Source organism: Schistocerca piceifrons, chromosome 3 (genome assembly GCF_021461385.2).
Source record: "Schistocerca piceifrons isolate TAMUIC-IGC-003096 chromosome 3, iqSchPice1.1, whole genome shotgun sequence".
In the NCBI taxonomy this organism is placed as follows: Eukaryota; Metazoa; Arthropoda; class Insecta; order Orthoptera; family Acrididae; genus Schistocerca; species Schistocerca piceifrons.
In genome coordinates, this window is record NC_060140.1 from 145136423 (window position 1) to 145155001 (window position 18579).

Genomic DNA, 18579 nt, shown 5'->3' on the forward strand with positions numbered 1-18579 from the left:
TCACTATTTAAAAATTCTGTGATTGAATAACAACATTTTTGCACAAGGAAAGTAACTTTTCTTTCAGTAAACCTAGGTCAACACTGTGACAGTTTTTCATTTTTAATATGTTATAAATTTTCATAGCCATGTACTGAGTAGTCTGAGAGTACAGTTTTAATCTATAAGATGGTAACATGAAGCTATCTGTTTCTTGTATTGTAAATATGTTGAAAATGGTTTTCTATAAATAATTGTGGATTGTTGCACATAAACCTTTGATAAATATAAATACATGGAATAGTAAAATATTTGCAGATATTTCTTATAGTACGTTTTCTTCCCCACTAATAGCATTCTCCCCAAGGATTACTCCATACTCCATTACAACAGATTCAAAGTGGCTATGATAAACTACTTTTCTAGTTTTTGAATGAAAACAGTCTCAGTTGCTAAATTGTTTTTATTAATAACGATTATGCATTTCACCATTGTAAGGCATCATCAGATTATCTGGACACAACAGAAGAAAAATTAATATGACAAAATGGTAAATAAAAAGAAGCATGGTTCTAAGCTGGATGAATTCTCGTAAAAAAGTAGTCTGGTTAGCTCCATCCATCAATTGCTGCTGAATGGCATTAAATAAGAATAAGAAGCATCTGGATATAGCACAATTATGTTATGTCTGAGTCTTTTCACCATTTAGCCCGTACCCATAATATGACATAACTGGTCGTACACCTCATAACTCTGTTCTTGTGCTGGCCAGACCTGCTTAGACAGTCATTTCCTACTCTACATCCATGGCTCTGTGCTGTGTACACCATGCTGAGCCTGCATTAGTACACATAAGATTCCTAGCTGGTTGAGTATTTTATCTATTTCGATTCCCATTTCTTCTACCACCCACAATTAATCATGGTTAATTTTACTTTTCTATTTTTACTTCTTGTTTAGGTCCTTTGCATACCTGATATGACATTTGACAACTGGATGTTATATCCAGATGCTTCTTGTTCTTATTTAAGGCCATTCAGAGGCAATTGGTGGATGAAGCTTACCCTACAACGTTTTTATATGAGTTTATACATATATTGCTGCCCCTTGTGTGCAAGGCTACCTAGCTTAGAAGCATACTTCATTCTATTTACTGTTCTGACATATTAATTTTTGTTCTGTTGTCTCCAGCTATTCTGATGATGCTTTACAAGGGTGAACTGCGTAACTGTTTTTAATAAAAACTATTTTGCACCCAAGATTGTTTTCATTAAAAAATATTAATAACTGTTTCTGCATCAGACAGCCAAAATGGAGTGGAACCAACTTTTCTAGCATCCATGTTACTTAACTTCTCTAGCATCTGCATCATTTGTATAGGAGAATACTATCATTGCAAATGCAAGACTGTTTGGCATATTTGCTGGGTAACTTATGTGAGAAGACCAGGATACATTTTTTCACGAAATATCCCCAGGAATTTGACAGAAACTGCTTACATGAGATCCTGATTTTTATGGGTAATTTGGAAATCATTTGATTTTGATTGCTTGGTTTTAAACTGCGTAAGTTTGGGTCTTTGTCATGCTTAATTTTAAACCACTTAGATAAACTCAATTTTCTAAGCAATTTACGATATCAGTGACTCTTTGAGACATTTGTCCTGTTGTCTCACTTTTAATGAGTACAGACGTGTTGTCTGCAAATAAAACTGATGTGATGTTGTGTAAAGAGAGAAATCATTTACATAAAATAAAAACAGTATTGAGCTTAAAATGGAATCTTGTAAGACTCCCTCTGAAATGATTTTCTAGTCTGAGTCACAATTTCCTGTACTTCGTATTGCAACTGTTTTTTGCTCCCTGTTTGTTAAGTATGACTTGAATCATTTCAAAGCACTACCACTTATTCCACATTTTTCTAATTTATGTAGCAGCACACAGTCAATAGCCTTCAAAAGATCATAAAAAATTGGTGTGACCTTTTTGATCTTGCCCAAAGTTATGTAAACTGTCTCAGCGAATTTGTTGTTAGTATAAATTGTACACTTGTCTCACTGAAACCCAAACTGATGTGATATGGTGATGGATTTTGCTATAAAATTTTGGATCTGGGTTGCAACAATTTTTTTCAAATATTGTTGAGCTTTTCTTGAATAATGGCTTTACTACGGTTACTTTAGAGCAGCTAAGAAGCATCCTTCTTCAAGTGACTTAATTATTTAAGATATGAGTCATGATATTATATGAGAAACTCTTATTTATTGTAGAGGATATTTCACCATGTCCAGCCGAATTTTTATTTTTGAGGGATAATATTACTTTTTCTACATTTTTAGCTATATTATCATCTAAATTAGTTACAACTTTCATGTTATCCTGATTGAAACTGAAGGATTGGACATAATCTAGGAAATCACTTACACGATATATGATTTTGATATATTTATAACTCACTGAAATATTCTGATTTTTTTGAAATATTTATTATGAATTTGTCATCTAACTTAATTTTGGAGATTGCGGACTGCTAGCTACGACACCAATTTCAGATTTTATGATTGACCATACTGACTTTGATTTATTTGTATGGCTTGGCATATATTTATGTCTCATTTCTTTTGCTTTCTTTGTCACCCTTCTAAATACAGATTTATGGCTTTTTAAATAGCTTGTAAAAGCTAAATTTATATTATTTTTCAGATCATTGTGTAACAGACTTTTTCTCGCACTTGACTCTTTTATACCACCAGTTATCTATCTTAGTTTTTTTAAGGCAGACTGAAGGGGAAATATTTGTCAAAACATGCAAAAACTTTCAAGAAAACTCTCATAATTTTTAGAACTTGTGGTAAAATGATTCACTGGTCAGTTTACTTCTTCAAGTCAACAATAAAATGAGTTTTGCTGAACCTTGATTTGATGCAAATTTTTCTAAAGCATGGTTCATTTATTTTTGGTAGCTTCAAAAACAATGCAGAATGGTCAGAAATACCAAAATCAATGCAGAATTTTTTTTATTATCAAATGTATAATTTATCAGAATGTTATCTATACAGATTTCAGTTCATGTACTCTCTTCTCAATTCTATAAAGTTTTGATTGAATCAGATCAATAAATTGTCCTGAATCAGTGGATTCATTTATTAACAATATTGTGAAAAGGGAAGTTGCTACTCACCATATATCAGAGACACTAAGTCACAGATAGTCACAACAAAAAGACTGTCACAAATATAGCTTTCGGCCAGTAAGGCCTTTGTCAAAATTAGATGACAAACACACACATACACACTCACGCAAATGCATGCATTTCCACTATATGGTGAGTAGCAACCTTCCTTTTCAAGATATTGTTACATTCCATCCTGCATTTTCCATTGTTGGATTCATTTATTATGTTTATATTAAAATCAGCAGCCATCACAATTGTAATCTGTTTTTCTTTTGTTAGTTTCTGCAAGGGATTTCTTAGTTTAAATATATATACTTTCATTACTTCTCTTTACCTCGTATTCTATACATCAAAGTTATTGGAATATTTTGTCTCTAATTCCATACAGCAGCTTTCAAATATATCTTTATCATCCAGTAAATTAAAATAATGCCTTACCTTCAGAATGAAATTTTCACACTGCAGCGGAGTCTGCACTGATATGAAACTGCCTGGAAGATTAAAACTGTATAACACACCGAGACTCGAACTCAGAACCTCTGACACTGGACTCGCATTCGGGAGGACGACGGTTCAATCCCGCGTCCGGCCATCTTGATTTAGGTTTTCCGTGATTTTCCTAAATCACTCCAGGCAAATGCCGGGATGATTCCTCTGAAAGGGCACGGCTGACTTCCTTCCCTAAACCGATGAGACCGATGACCACGCTGTCTGGTCTCCTTCCCCAAGCAACCAACCAACCATCAGAACCTCTGCTTTTCATGGGCAAGTACTCTACCAACTGAGCTATCCAAGCACAACTCACACCCTGTACTCACAGTTATACTTCTGTCACTATCTCATCACCTACTGTCCAAACATTACAGAACCTCTCCCACAAAGCTTGCAAGACTCGCACTCCTGGAAGTTTGGAAGGTAGGAAACGATGTACTGGTGGACGTAAAGCTGTTAGGACTGGGCATGAGTTCTGCTTAGGTAGCTCAGTTGGTAGAGCACTTGCCCACAAATGGCAAAGGTCCTGAGTTTGAGTCTCAGTCTGGCACACAGTTTTAATCTCTTACCTTAAACGCTAAAGTATTTTTAATAAGTATACAGGAAACCCCCAGTTTTTATTACTTGTACAAAAATTACTCGCTACAACATAGTTCTCCAATTTATGAAGGGCTTTGATGGAGTCTTTTGTTAGCCAATGTTCATTTAGACAGAGGACAGATATAGTTCTCCCTACTGAAGAAAAAATTAATGAACTATACATATGACCTGTCACAGGGGCTACTTAGTAATACCTTCTCTGGTATATAGACGGTGACACAGAATAACAGGAATGTTTGAAATGAGTAGTGGCAGCCATGGGCAGGTGGCAGCACTGTGGGTTCATGACAATTAGCGAGTAAACAGTCCGCCATTTCAATAATCATGGATCAGTGGGACTGACTACAGTGTGCATTAGCCAAAAAAATGTTTTGTAAAAACAATGATAGTTTGGTAGCGGCGCAGAGGTAGTTTCGACGTTTTTATAATTTAGAACATCATGATGCTGTTCTATCGAAACACGTGATAAAATACTGGATTAATAACTTTGAAGAGACTGGATCTGCCCTCAAGAAGAAACCAACAGGACAACCAAGAAGTGTGCGTTCTCCAGCGAACATTGATATTGTATGCGAGTCTGGCTTGCGTAGCCCACGGTATACATTTCGAAAGCAAGAAGCAGTGGTTGGAACGTCCTGGGAGAGTGTTCGTGGAATTCTTCGTCTTGATATAAAATTTCAGCCATACAAACTACAGATGGTGCAACAATTGAAGGACAACGATTACCGGTTACGATTAGGATTCTGTCAACAAATGATAACAAAAATAAACAATGATGATGAATTTCTAAACAAGTTGTGGATGACAGATGAGGCACATTTTCATTTCACATGTTATATGAATAAACAGAACTACCATTTCTGCGCAAACACAAAACTCAATGACATTCATGAACGCCCTTTACATGCTAGTGAAGTGACAGTATGGTGTGGTGCTTCATCACACTGGATTATCAGACTATATTTTTTCCCAAATGAACAGGGAAACACAATAACTGTCAATGGTGATCGTTACATGGAGGTGTTTTCATTACACCTGCATTGAATAACTTTCCAAACATTCAAGAAGCCTCGTTTCAACAGGCAGAGCGACATCACACACTGCACGGCAATCAATGGAATATGTGTGAGAATTGTTTGGCAACCGTGTGATCTCATGGTTCGATAACATTCCCTGGCCCCCTAGATCGCCAGATTTATCTGTTTGTGGTTTTTTCTTGTGGGGCTACCTCAAGAACAAAGTCTACATGACTCAACCAAGAACCCTGGATTACTTAACACAGAGAATTCGGGATGCAATTCACAGTATCCCAAGCTGACATGTCGCAGTGGTCAATGAGGAATCTCAACAGCAGATTTCACGAATGTATTTGTACAAGACGACACCATCTAATGGACGTATTTTTAAAAAAATGTTAAATGCCATCAATGTTTCGTAAATGGCATAGCTCTAAGATTGCAATTACTATGAATGCAATTTCTTTCTTTCATCACATCTAGTTTTATTGGATTGTGGAATGTTCCCATTTTTCTGTGTCACCCTGTAGTTTATTAGAATCTAGAGAGCGTGAGCCCAGGTAAATGATTTTTAATTATCATAAAATATCTCTTAATTAACAGTGATACATTGGCCGTACAATTCAGATCACATGAATGTAGGCAGCAAGAATGATCAGGTCTTTTGTATATTTTTAATTTTAATCAGTATAGTAGATAGATATCCACACTTGTTTCTTTTAAAGGAAATTTACTGCACTTTTCCTTTTTAATAAAAAGAATTATGAAGCTTGTGCTTCTTTATTCTGCTCCTGCTTATGCAAGAATTAATGATTTTATCAATTTTTTCACATCCACAGTTGGACTTCGGCAAGTTCCTACCAATTATTCTTCTCCCTCCTCCAGCATTTGTACTGTGGATCTCTTGAATCTCAGAAGCACAGATGATGTCTATATACTTCTGACAGCAACATTACATTTTCTTCAGGACCCTCCATCACACATGCAACTCATGTCAACAAAAACAAAAGTAGACAAGCAGACGAAAGCTTTCTTTACTGCTAGTGCTGAAGCGGAGTGAATGCAAACTCTGTTTGATGGTTTGCTGAAAACTGACAACCATTAGTGCAACGCGAGGGGACAACTGTGAATGTGAACTGTGCATGACTGAATGCAGCTTGTGCACATGCGCGTAGTGTTTACACCAGGCAGAATAAAATTCTCTTGCTTGTTACATAATGCACACACTGTAACATATCTAACTTTCTGAACAGGTGCCTTTTCTCACACAAACCTCACCGGCATACACAGCAAAAGAAACTAACCTCACATCATATTAATTACAATGTAAAAGTAACTGTAAATGCAGCTGATGATGACAGCCAAAACACATTATGCTAATATAAGTAACCAGTGACTGTTCTAGTATATATTCTAGCATAAAAATAAAATTCTCATCACTGTTGCATGTGTTAACATCATTGTAAAGGAGTTTTACTGAAGTCCATTTTACTGCGCGCATGTGCAGTTTTGTGGTTATGTTTTCTCATTATATCTTTATTTTCATCAGCACAGCAGTTTTTGTTTTTGAATCTTGCCTTTTCCTCTTTCAAGGTCTTTAAGAACTTCAATGTCTGTTCAGCAACTTGATAATTTCATTTTTAGAGTTCACCGTGCTTATGAACTCTACATGTCTACCACAGTCATATACATGACACCGCAAAGAAAACTCATAAAATCCAAAGTTGCAATTCACACACAAAATGCCTTTTACATGGGTATTCCACATACCTCATGCACTAAACTACTACAGGTAAGAGCTCTTCCTTTCTTCTCTCTCTCCCTCTCTCTCTCTTTTTTGCGATCTGAGTGTCACTGAACTGATCTGTCAGCACCACAAACAATGGATGAAGTAATACTATTTTTCGTGAGCGAAGGTACGATATCTGCTGCTTTATCTACCTGCATATACCAGGTATAGCTGGGGGGTTCTGGTGCTGCAAGATCTATCTATAGCTTCAGTATTATCTGTTGCCTTGGTCTTTGACAAATGTAACTCTTATCCATTGCTAAAATATTGTAGATTATTTTTGAATCTGAAACTATGCCCGGCTGGAATGGTTCCTACCTGCAAAGTAAATAATACATTGGTGTCTCCTTGCAGAAACTTCAGTGAGCTGTAAACCCATTTTCAGGAATTGCTTTAATAAGGTAAACCACAAACCTCTTAAATAAATCTTACTGTTTCCATTCTATTGCCTCTATCAAATCCCCAATGAATATCTCCAATTCTCATCCTTTCATCACGGTGACATAAACAACAAAACTACAGAATACTCTCACTACCCAGTTCCAATGTTATTGTGTCACAACAATGCCTTTATTTTATGAAAAACAGTGCACACATTATGGTCCTCGATAAATAACTTGCAAACAGACTAATTACATTTTCCTAGTGGCTTGGCTTTATGCAAAACAGTGCACATGTTTGGTCCCCGATAAACACCTAATTAAATAACAACTATACAGTGAGTAGAATGCCTAAAGGGACTGTATTTCACGAATAGTGTCGAAAGAGGAGTACATGAAAGATAACGTAAGTCACATGTAGTAATTCACATGTTGAGTCGCATGGATATAATGACCACGCAAGTATTAGTGACAGACTTACCTGAATATGTTAACTGAATACTTTATAGGCACCAACTTTATAATATTACTGGGGATACCAGTAGATATGTTACTTGTTTTCTATCTCACCCAGAACATGTTGCATAAGTCTTACTTGCGTGGTTACTGACTGCAAACTTTCACACAGGTATTGCCTGTGAGGTTTCGGAGCACAGACTGAAGGTTTTGGACTAGGGCTGACTTTATAAAGAGCGACGTATAACATATTGTGTTCCTGAAAAATGGCTAGGTTAAATTTTGCTAATTTGAATGGGCTATGTGTTACAGGGTGTGTAAATAATTTTTCAAGACTGGTCTCAGAACATAAAATTTATTGAACATTGGACTGAAATTCTTCAAAATAGGTGCCTCGCGAATCTACACACCACTGACAACAAGATTTCCAATGATGGTAAGCTCCCTGGAACTCGTTAACCGGAATGCTCTTCCGAACCCTTTTGGACCGCTGCAACGCTGTTAAATTGCGTCCATTTCAGGTCTCTCTTCATCTGGGAGAACAAAAAGAAGTCATTGGGGCCAAGGTTGGGGCAATAGGGTGGCTGCGACAGTGTTGACACATTCAACCGGGTCAAAACTTCAGTGACAGCAAAGCAGATGTGAACGGTCGCATTGTCATGGTGGAGCACCCAGTCGTCTTTCTCCTCCGGGTGGACTCAGCAGACTTGATCAATCAAATGTTGGACCACTCCAGCATAATACTGACCACTGACAGTCTGTCCAGCTGGCACAAACTCTTTGTGGATCATTCCTTTTGCGTCAAAGGAAGTGATGAGCATGCTTTTCACACGTGACTTGGTCATGCAGGCTTTCTTCTGCTTTGGCGATGCGGAAGTGTGCCACTCTGAGCTTTGCCTCTTCGACTCTATATCGTATTCAAAGTCCCAGGTCCCATCGCCAATGACCACTTTGTCCAAAAAATCAGGTTCAGTTTGTAAATGTTGAAGCATTTCTTGCGAAACAGCCAGGTGCTGCTCCTTTTTTTCATCCGAGAGCACTTTAGGGACAAGTTTCGTGCACACTTTTCTCATCATTAGATCTTCTGTCATTAGCTGAAACACAGTTTTTTGATTCAAACCTACTTCATCTGCAATCATTCTGATGCCTAGAAGTCAGTCACTGTTTAAAACTTGATGCACTTTGGCCAGATTTTCATCAGTTGTGCTCGTTGAAGGTCTTGCAGAGCGTTCATCATCCTCCAAGTCTTTGCGGCCATCTTTGAACCTCTTGTGCCACATGAAAACAATGGAGCATGACATGGTGAATTCTTTATAGGCCTCTTGAATCATTTCGAACGTTTCCATACTGATCTTCAGTTTTACATAAAGTTTGATCGAACACCACTGCTCCATGAGGAGCTGCATTTTGGATGCTCTGATTTCTCGACGACATTTCGAAACAGACACTCCCTGCACTCGTGATGTTTTCAATCCAGTGTTCCGCCGTTGAATGCTGAGGCTTGACTCGCTTAGCCAACATCCCCTGCAACCTGTCACAGTTGGTGATATGAATCTGCATGTGCACCACTACTCAGGAAAAAATCAGTCTTGAAACTTTATTTACACACCCTGTATGACAGTAATTTCATGTACAAAATACGTAGTTGGTTTATAAAATGTGGAAGATAATGGAACCATTTTCTATGCCTGCATTGTAATAACCCATTTATGTATACAGCCACCCTTTTTAGTTCTATAATCATTTATGCAAATTCTTAACTAATAGCTGGAATGATTATGAGTAGGAGTGCAACAAGAGCTGATGAAATCCAATAGGCTTTATTTAGAGCCAATAACTCGACACAATTTATTTGCTCATTGCAGATTTTTGACATTGAAGCATGGGAGACACTGGCACAAAGAACTCTGTATATCATGCATGTAAGTTCTAAATTCTGTGACTGAAAATAAGAAACTTGGTAAATCATTGAACACAACAGGTCACAAACAGCTACTATCTGCTAGCACACAGCTGTAGTAATCTTCAATACAGGTAGTTTGCGAGTCGAAATGTTGAAACCCAATGGGAGTTCCCCATATGCCAGTAGTTCAATGTTGAGCAAATGTGGTTAAAAGCAAAGAGAGGATTAAACATAATGAAAAACAGCTTTTCCCAGATAATTGCATGACACCTGCCCCTATATAAAAACCGAGGTTTTGATTTTGGTAAAACATTTACTTCCTTGATATCTCCAACAATTTTCTAAAACAGCATATCTCGCCAACGTTCTTAGAAAATGCACATTGTTACAGTGTACTACCCAAGAAACCTTTGCAGTCTACTAACTCAGTTGCATCAAATGAAGCATCACAAAAATACCTACGAACACTTTTAGACCAACTGTTTAGCTACTAGTTATTATGGTGACAGTGTCCACAAATACTTGAATTATGTGATATTCCTGGTCTTTTAATTTCAAATTATGTTAGTTTTAGAAGCTGATTCATTAATTTTTAATTTCATCTGCCAATTCTTAAATGTTTTGATGAACAATACTATCTTCCAGATGACATGGACCGTCCATGCCGTGTTGCCTGCCAAGATGACCAAGTCAGTCACAGGTTCTACCTAGTTAATGGTGAAGATGGATGGTTTCCTTTTGGGACTGACTGTGCACGAGGGGCAACAGAAAGAAAAGCATTCTGCGTTAGTGGGCGATGCCTGGTTAGTGCTTGTGATTAACTTTTACAAAAGCTATTCAGTAATTTAAAAAATATATATAAATTAGCTACTTATTAGTAAATACTTATGGATTAAAGGAGCTCACTCACCAAACAGCAAAAACATTGAGTCGTTGAGAGGCATACACAAAAAGTAAGAAAACTTGCTAGCTTCCAGAGTCACACACACACAAACACACACACACTGATTTCCGTATGCAGTGGACGAAATGTGCCAATGTTGCATTTTGGTGGTGGTTGCGTCAGGATGGGTGGATTGAGGTAGAGAGAGGCAGGAGGCAGAGAAGGATTCAGGTTGGGTGACTAGTGGCTCAGAGGGAGGCAGGCAGTTTGAGTCTAGGAATGGAGGACACACGGGTGGCACACACACAGGCTAGGCATGCAATGCACGGTTGTCGTAGCCAGTGGGGAGTAGCACACACTGAAGGAGATGAGGATTGGGAGGGGTGAAAGGATGAACCAATTGGAAACTGTTGTGTGGAGGGTGTGGGGACAGTGAGTTAATGGAGACAGGACAGGACGATTACGTGACCGAAGTATGTGTTGCAGGGATAACTCCTGTCTGCACAGTTCAGAGAGGATTATGGTGGAGGGAAGGATATAGACGGCTTGGGTTGTGAAGCAGCCATTGAAAGTGAGCCTGTTGTGTTCAGCTGCATGTTGAGGTGGCTAGCTTTATTCTTGACAACAGCTTGGTAGTGGTTATTCATCCTCGTGGGCATACAAAAAGCTGTGCAGTGGCTGCAACAGAGTTGGTGTTTGTTATGGCTGTTTTCACAAGTGGGATGAACTCTGATGAGGTAGGATAAGCTTGTGACAGGACTGGAGCAGGAAGTGCTGGGTAGGTGGATTGGCGAGGTCTTGCACCTTCATCTACTGCAGGGATACAAGCCCTCTGGCAAGGGGTTGGGAGTGGGAATGGCGTAAGGATGGACTAGGATGTTGTGTAGCTTAGGTATACAAGAACACTACTTTGGGAGAGGTGGGGAGCTCATTTCAGAGTATGGTGAGAGATAATTTAAGCCCTGATGATGGCTGTGGTATAGTTGCTAAAGTCCAGGATGTTGATGGGTGACAAGGAAGAGCACTCCTTTGTAGTTGATTCTTGAGGGTGGTGCGAGGATTGAGGATGTGTGAGGATATGGCACGGGAAATCTGTTTGTGAACTAGGTTTGGGTGGTGTGCCTGTCTGTGAAGGTCTGTGTGAGACTTTCAGCATATTGGCCAAGAGAGTGCTCGTCACTACAGATACTTCATCCATGGACATCTAGGCTGTTGGGGAGAGACTTTTGGTGTGGAAGGGATGGCAGCTGTTGAGATGCAGGTACTGTTGGTTGTTAGTGGGTTTAATATGGACAGAGTGTGGATGGAGCCAGCAGAGAGAAGTAGATCAATGTCCAGGAAGGTGGCATGGGTTGAACAGGACCAGGTGAATCAGATAGAAGAGAAGGTGTTGAGCTGTGAAGGATTGGAGAAAGGGTGTCTTGGCCATGGGTCCAGATCATGTAGGTATTGTCAGTGAAACTGAACCAGACTATGGGTTGGAAGTTTTGGGAAGCTAGAAGGTTGTTTCTAGATGGCCCATGAATCGGTTGGAAGATGCCCAAGGCTGTGCTGCGGATTTGTTAGTACACCCGCAATTCATTCAAAGGAAAAGTAGTTGAGAGCCAGGATATCATTGGTAACTAGTATAAGGAATAAGTTGGTGGGTTTGAAGTTTGAAGGATACTGGTCAAGGTAGCGTTCAATAGTAACAAGGTCATGGGAGTGAGGGATGATGGTGTATAGGGAGGTGGCAGTTACAGTGTTTGAACTGGGACACTGGGTTCTTGTGATTGGTTGGAGATGTTGGGCACCAAGAATGGAAATTCATTCAGTGGAAGCACAAGAATGAGCTACAATGCGGGATCGAGGGCCATTAGGTTTGTGGGTTTTGGGAACTTGTACCTGTAGATGGTGGGTGAGTGGAGTGATTTTTGGGTGAGGTGGGAGGTGGACATGAGGGAGAGGTCCTGGGAAGGACATATGGATTTCAGTAGCTGCTAGATTCTATTGGACTTCTGAGATGGGATCAGTACGGCAGGCATGCAAGTAGAGGTGTTAGACAGTTAAGGTAGGCCTTCTGTCAGGTAGTCACTGCTACTCATCATGACAGAGTTGGAGCCTTTGTCTGCAGGGAGGGTGATTAGGCAAGGTCTGTTATCAGGTTACGTATGGTTGTTCTTTCTTCTGCTGAAAGGTCAGTATTATTAGGAGAGGACATGGGGAAGGATGGCAAGGCTAAGTTGGAGATAAGTAATTCCTGGAAAGTGGCCAAGAGGTGATTAGATGGGTGTTGATGGACAGTGGTGTCCCAAGGCAATAGTAGGATGTCAACAGGTTGGACAATTGATGACGGAGGTGTCTGGAATGTTCCTCCAGATTATGAAGAGCAAGAGTTTCATTTTCACTTTTGTAAATCTGGTGTATGTATTATGGACTGCACGGTAACAGTATCTTGCGGACAGAGTAGCAGTGGTCCTGGCCATGAAGAGGTGTTTCCAGACCTAGTTCACAACCATATTTCCCATGCCATATACTCACATAACCCCAAACCTCACACCATCCCCAAGAATGAGTTACAAAGTGGTACCCCTCCCCCTCCCCTGCCCCGTCACCCAATATCACCATGCACTTGAAAAACTTAAACATATCCTTCAGCAGGTCTCTGATTATCTCTCATCATGCCCTGAAAGGAGGAACATCCTACTCAACATTCTCCCCACCCCTTCCAAGGTGGTGTTCTGTCGTCCTCCCAACCTACATCCTAGTCCATTCCTATGACACACCCACACCCAACCCCTCACCACAGGGATCATACTTCTGCAAGACCTGCCCAATCCACCTGTGCAGCACTAATTGTTCCAATTGTCACAGGCCTGTCCTACCCCATCAGAGACCAAGCCATCTGTGAAAGCTGCAACATCATATACCAACTCTGTTGCAAACACTGCATACCTTTTTATGTCGGTATGGTTACCAACCAACTGTCCACCAGGATGAATGGCCACCACCAAACTATTGCCAAAAACAAAGTAGACCATCCAGTGGCACAACATGCAACTTAGCACAGCATGCTCAATTTCAATGTCCACTCCACAACACTCCACCACTAGCTTCTTTGGACTATGCAGATGGAAGTCATCCTTGCAACATATGCTTGATTCACATAATTGTCTTGGTCTCAAGCTTTGATAACCAACTGTCCCCATAGCCTCCACTCTGCAGTTACTCTGACAGACAATCATGCATCACATGCCTAGCCCCTGTACCTACACCCCTCCTTCCCGCATTCCTAGCCAGCAAACCAACTGCCTCGTTCCAAGCCACAAGTGACCCACTCACGGTCCCTCTCCCTGCCTCCTGCCCCAACCTCTCTCTCTCTCTCTCTCTCTCTCTCTCTCTCTCTCTCTCACTCTCTCTCGTCTCCCCCCCATGCACCTTACCCAACACAACCCCCCCATGACAAACTTGTTCCGAAAGCTAACAAGTTTTCTTTCTTTTTGTGTTTGTTGATGACTTAACACTTCTGCTTTTTGATTAGTGGTCCTTTTAATCACAAAAGCTAAACATTCTACCAGGACTTACCTACTACTTACAAGTAAGTATTTCACATAACATTTAGAAGTAATAATTGTAAAATATTAGCATTTTCCTGTGTTTAATCATAAGACAATAGCCAATTATAACAGTTACGCTATGTGAAACAACAATGCAAGACCAAATGGTTTTACTTACTGGGAAAGAACAAGGCGAGAAATGAGAAGCGACATGGAGAAAAGGAAAGGTATGGAAATTCGTTGTTGAAAAAGATATAGTAAAAAACAGACAACAGAGACACACAAAGGAAAGAACTAAAATAAAATTATGCAATGAGCATAACATATGAGATACAACTCAAGAAGTACCCTGAGGAATGGAAGGAACAAAACAGAAGTGTGAAAGAAATATGAGATACAACTGAAGAAGTACCCTGAGGAATGGAATGAACAAAACAGAAGTGTGAAAGAAATAGGTAACTGTTGAAAAAGTTTTGTAAATTGAGGGTAGGTACACAGTTGAAGGAAATCTAATATATGGTGGAGACATTCCCACTTGTGTACTTCTTATACACATACTGTCTGCTTGCACCCTTCAGATATTCTAGCAGCTTTGTGGTTGTCACATGAGAGTAAGGAACTAAACAAACAATGATTGAACACAATCTGGTATATTGTCTGAATGGTCTTAAAACTACCTCTCCCTCGCTAACATCGAGCAAGTGAGTAGGTTGAAGCAAGTTGTAGTAGGAGATGCGTAACTTAAGTTTGGTTTGGAATTACCAACCTATGATCCCAATATATTGGCTCAAATGACCCATGTTAAGTTAGCTATAGACAAAGAATAAGGCCATTACACAGCCAGCAGAAGAATACCACAAACCATAAGATCTACAACAATGCTACAAGTAACCACTGAAGCCCATGACACCAGTGCTTGTTTTATTATAATCTCCTACCACAGTTTACAATTTTCAGTTCTAGCAAGAGTGTCAGACTAAGCTGCAGCTACGTGGATTTCTACTGAAGATGGAATTCAGTCCTTATTTTATGAGGTTACACAATATGTGGTGATAACTTAGTCCAGCAGAATAAGCTAGAAAAGCTGAGTGCAAGTCTCAAAAGGAACATTCTATAATCTTAACTTTAGGATTGAAGCACCCTAATTTGCTTCCACTTTCTCTGAAAAAATTGGAGATTATTCCTATGAATTTCGATATTCCAAAACTGGTGTAAGGACAGTGAGGAGAGTACTCATCTTTCCATATGACTAAACATTGGCTGGAATGCAATTTTTGGACATTCATTATTTCGCATTAGAAACTGACAAATGATTGCAATTTCCACGAGTTAAAGGAAGGGCTCCAAGACCACTATCAATCTAAAAACATGAGTCAGTACTTTATGGAACTGGTAAATAGTATTATACAAAACAATGGTGAACGGACTGAAGAATTCATAGTTTGCATCAGAAAAATAAATGACAAGGTACACAAATGTAAATGACTGATGTAAATGCACGCAGGACAGGCTTTCAGGAAGCAAAGCAGCATACTGTTGATGTCTTTCTGAAAGGTTTTCTTTTCTTGTAATGTGAGAACTGAATTCTCAGGCAATTCAGAAGGTAACAATCACAAAAAAACTTTAATCAAATGAGTCGAGTTATACAGGAACAGAAGAGAAGGAATTATTGGAAATCAAACTACAAACTATACTGACAATAAACTATCATTTCTGCTGTTTAATAATAATTGTGTACACATCCATAGCTGACTGATCAGCGTAACAAAATGCATGCGTAGGGCACGAGTTCAATTCCTGGCTGGGTTGGAGATGTTCTCCCCTCGGGGACTGTGTATTGTGTTGTCTTTATCATCAACTAAAAGGACTTGCACCAGGTGGCCAGGCTCCCCACAGGTGGAGCTTCTGGACTAGCTACATGCATTATTATTATTATTTATACTAACTGTGCTTTAGCGGTCTCTGTTAACAATTCCAAAAAATCCTGTCAGTGGTACGAGATTTAACTGGGACAATACTTTTCAGTTTTTCTTTGTAAAGGAACATTTGAAAGTGAAGTTAATCATTTCTGCTTTTGCTTTCCAATCTTCAATTTCAGTTTCTGTCTTACCTTTGTGTGACTGGACACTAACTTCAGTGCCACTAATAGCCTTTGCAAATGAGTAAATTTTATTTGGGTTTTATGGACGGTCTATCGGCAGAATTTTGCTATGGTAGTCATCGGAATCTTCACACATTGCTCTCTTGACATCCAAACATATTTCACTCAACTCTAGCTATAGCCACAGGCTTTCTTTTACACATATTATGGGTGGCAGGAAGGTCAACACACATTCTACCGGCATAAACAAATATTTTTCATAGCATCTAACCCACAGGCTTCGTCTCTGACAAAATAATGCGTATTTTGCCTTGGCAGCAGTACAGTTTCAAGAGTCAGAATTAATTTGCAGATATTTTGTATTCACTGTATGGTACAATTCTTTTCTCCTTATGTGAATACTGCTTTAGTTGTCAGTTCATCTTTCAGCAGAGAATCAGTGTACTTTTTCCTCTATTTTGATACAGTTGCAAATGGCCAGAAACAAATTCAGTGAAAAAAATCACAAGACTACATCTGCATTTCAACTTCAGCTGTTGTGTAAACTGATTAATCAGCTTTTGGTAATTGTTAACCTTATTCTAGACAGTACTGACCCTCATCCACCACTACTAATCCTGTTAATTGCATTTATACCATTGATTTTCTCTCATATACACTGAGGTGACAAAAGTGATGAGATAATGATATGTACATAAACAGACGGTGGTAGTGTCTTGTACACAAGGAATAAAAGGGCAGTGCATTGGTGGAGCTGTCAACTGTACTCAAATGATTCACATGAAAAGGTTTCTGATGTGATTATGGCTGCACAACAGGAATTAACATACTTTGAATGCAGAATGGTAGACAGCTAGATGCATGGGATTTTCCATTTCGGAACTTGTTAGGAAATTCAGTATTCCAAGATCTGCAGTGTGAAGAGTTTGCTGAGAATATAAAATTTCAGACATTACCTCTTGCCATGGGCAATACAGTGACTGACAGTCTTCATTTAATGACCAAGAGCAGTGGCGTTTCCTTATAGTTGTCAGAGCTAACAGACAAGTGACACTGCATGAAATAACTGCAGAAATCAATGTGGGACATATGATGAAGATATCCATTAGGACAGTGAGGTGAAATTTGATTTTAATGGGCTATGGCAGCAGACGACTAATGCAAGTGCCTTTGATAATAGCAAGGCATCACTTGTAGAGTCTGTCCTAGGCTCATGACCATATCATGTGAATCCTAGATGACTGGAAAACTGTGGCCTGGTCAGATGATTCCCGATTTCAGCTGGTAAGAGCTTAATGTAGGGTTCGCATGTGGCACCGACCCAAAAAAGCCATGGACCCAAGTTATCCACAAGGCACTGTGCAAGCTGGTGGTGGCTCCATAATGGTGTGGGCTGTGTTTAAATGGAATGGACTGGCTCCTCTGGTCGAACTGAACTGATCATTGGCTGGAAATGGTTATTTCTGCAGCCACTCATGGACTCCATGCTCCCAAATGACGATGTATGTTTTATGGATGATAACGCATCAGGTCAGCAGGCCACAATTGTTTGCAGTTGGTTTGCAGAACATTCTGGACAATTCAAGCAAATGATTTGGCCACCCAGATTGGCCAGCATGAATACCACCAAACATTTATGGGACATAATTGAGACGTCAGTTCACACACAAAAACCTGCACCAGCAATACTATCGCAACTATGGATGGCAGTATGGCTCAATATATCTGCAAGGGCTTTCAAAGACTTTTTGAGGCCATGCCACATCAAGTTGCTGCACTACACCCGCAGAAGGTCTGACATGATATTAATGGGTACCCCATGACTTTTGTCACCTCAGTGTATGTGGAGATAGATCTCCAAGAATGATAACATTTGATGTTCACATTTAGCTGAACTGTTCATATCATCATCCACACCAATAGCAGAAAATACAATAAAAATGCTGACATAAGGACAACAGTTATACACACACAAATCTGCAAGTGTTAGGCCTCATCTCAGTGATGCCAATTTCCCTTGTTTCCAAACTAACTAATAATACACACTGTATCGTGCCTATGAATTGGGTGCCTTTGACATTTTAACTGAGAAGGGAACCAAAGTTTATGACAATTAGATTCTCATGATTTTCTAGTGAGTTATGGGCAAAAGTAAATAGAGGGTGTACACATTTTTTTGGTTAAACTGCGGAGATGTATTACATGAACATCTGAGGATACACTGTGTCTACTCTCAAACAGTCGTACACGCTCTGTAAAGATCACCATGG

General features: G+C 39.4%; 1 protein-coding gene across 1 annotated transcript in view; it reads left to right on the forward strand.

Annotated features, from left to right (window-relative positions):
- LOC124789518 (A disintegrin and metalloproteinase with thrombospondin motifs adt-1-like) overlaps positions 1–18579 on the forward strand; it is a 148198-nt gene that overhangs the window by 113667 nt on the left and 15952 nt on the right. The window contains exon 14 of the mRNA XM_047256907.1: positions 10435–10592. Coding sequence (XP_047112863.1) covers positions 10435–10592 — 158 coding nt within the window. The remainder of the gene's footprint in view (positions 1–10434; positions 10593–18579) is intronic.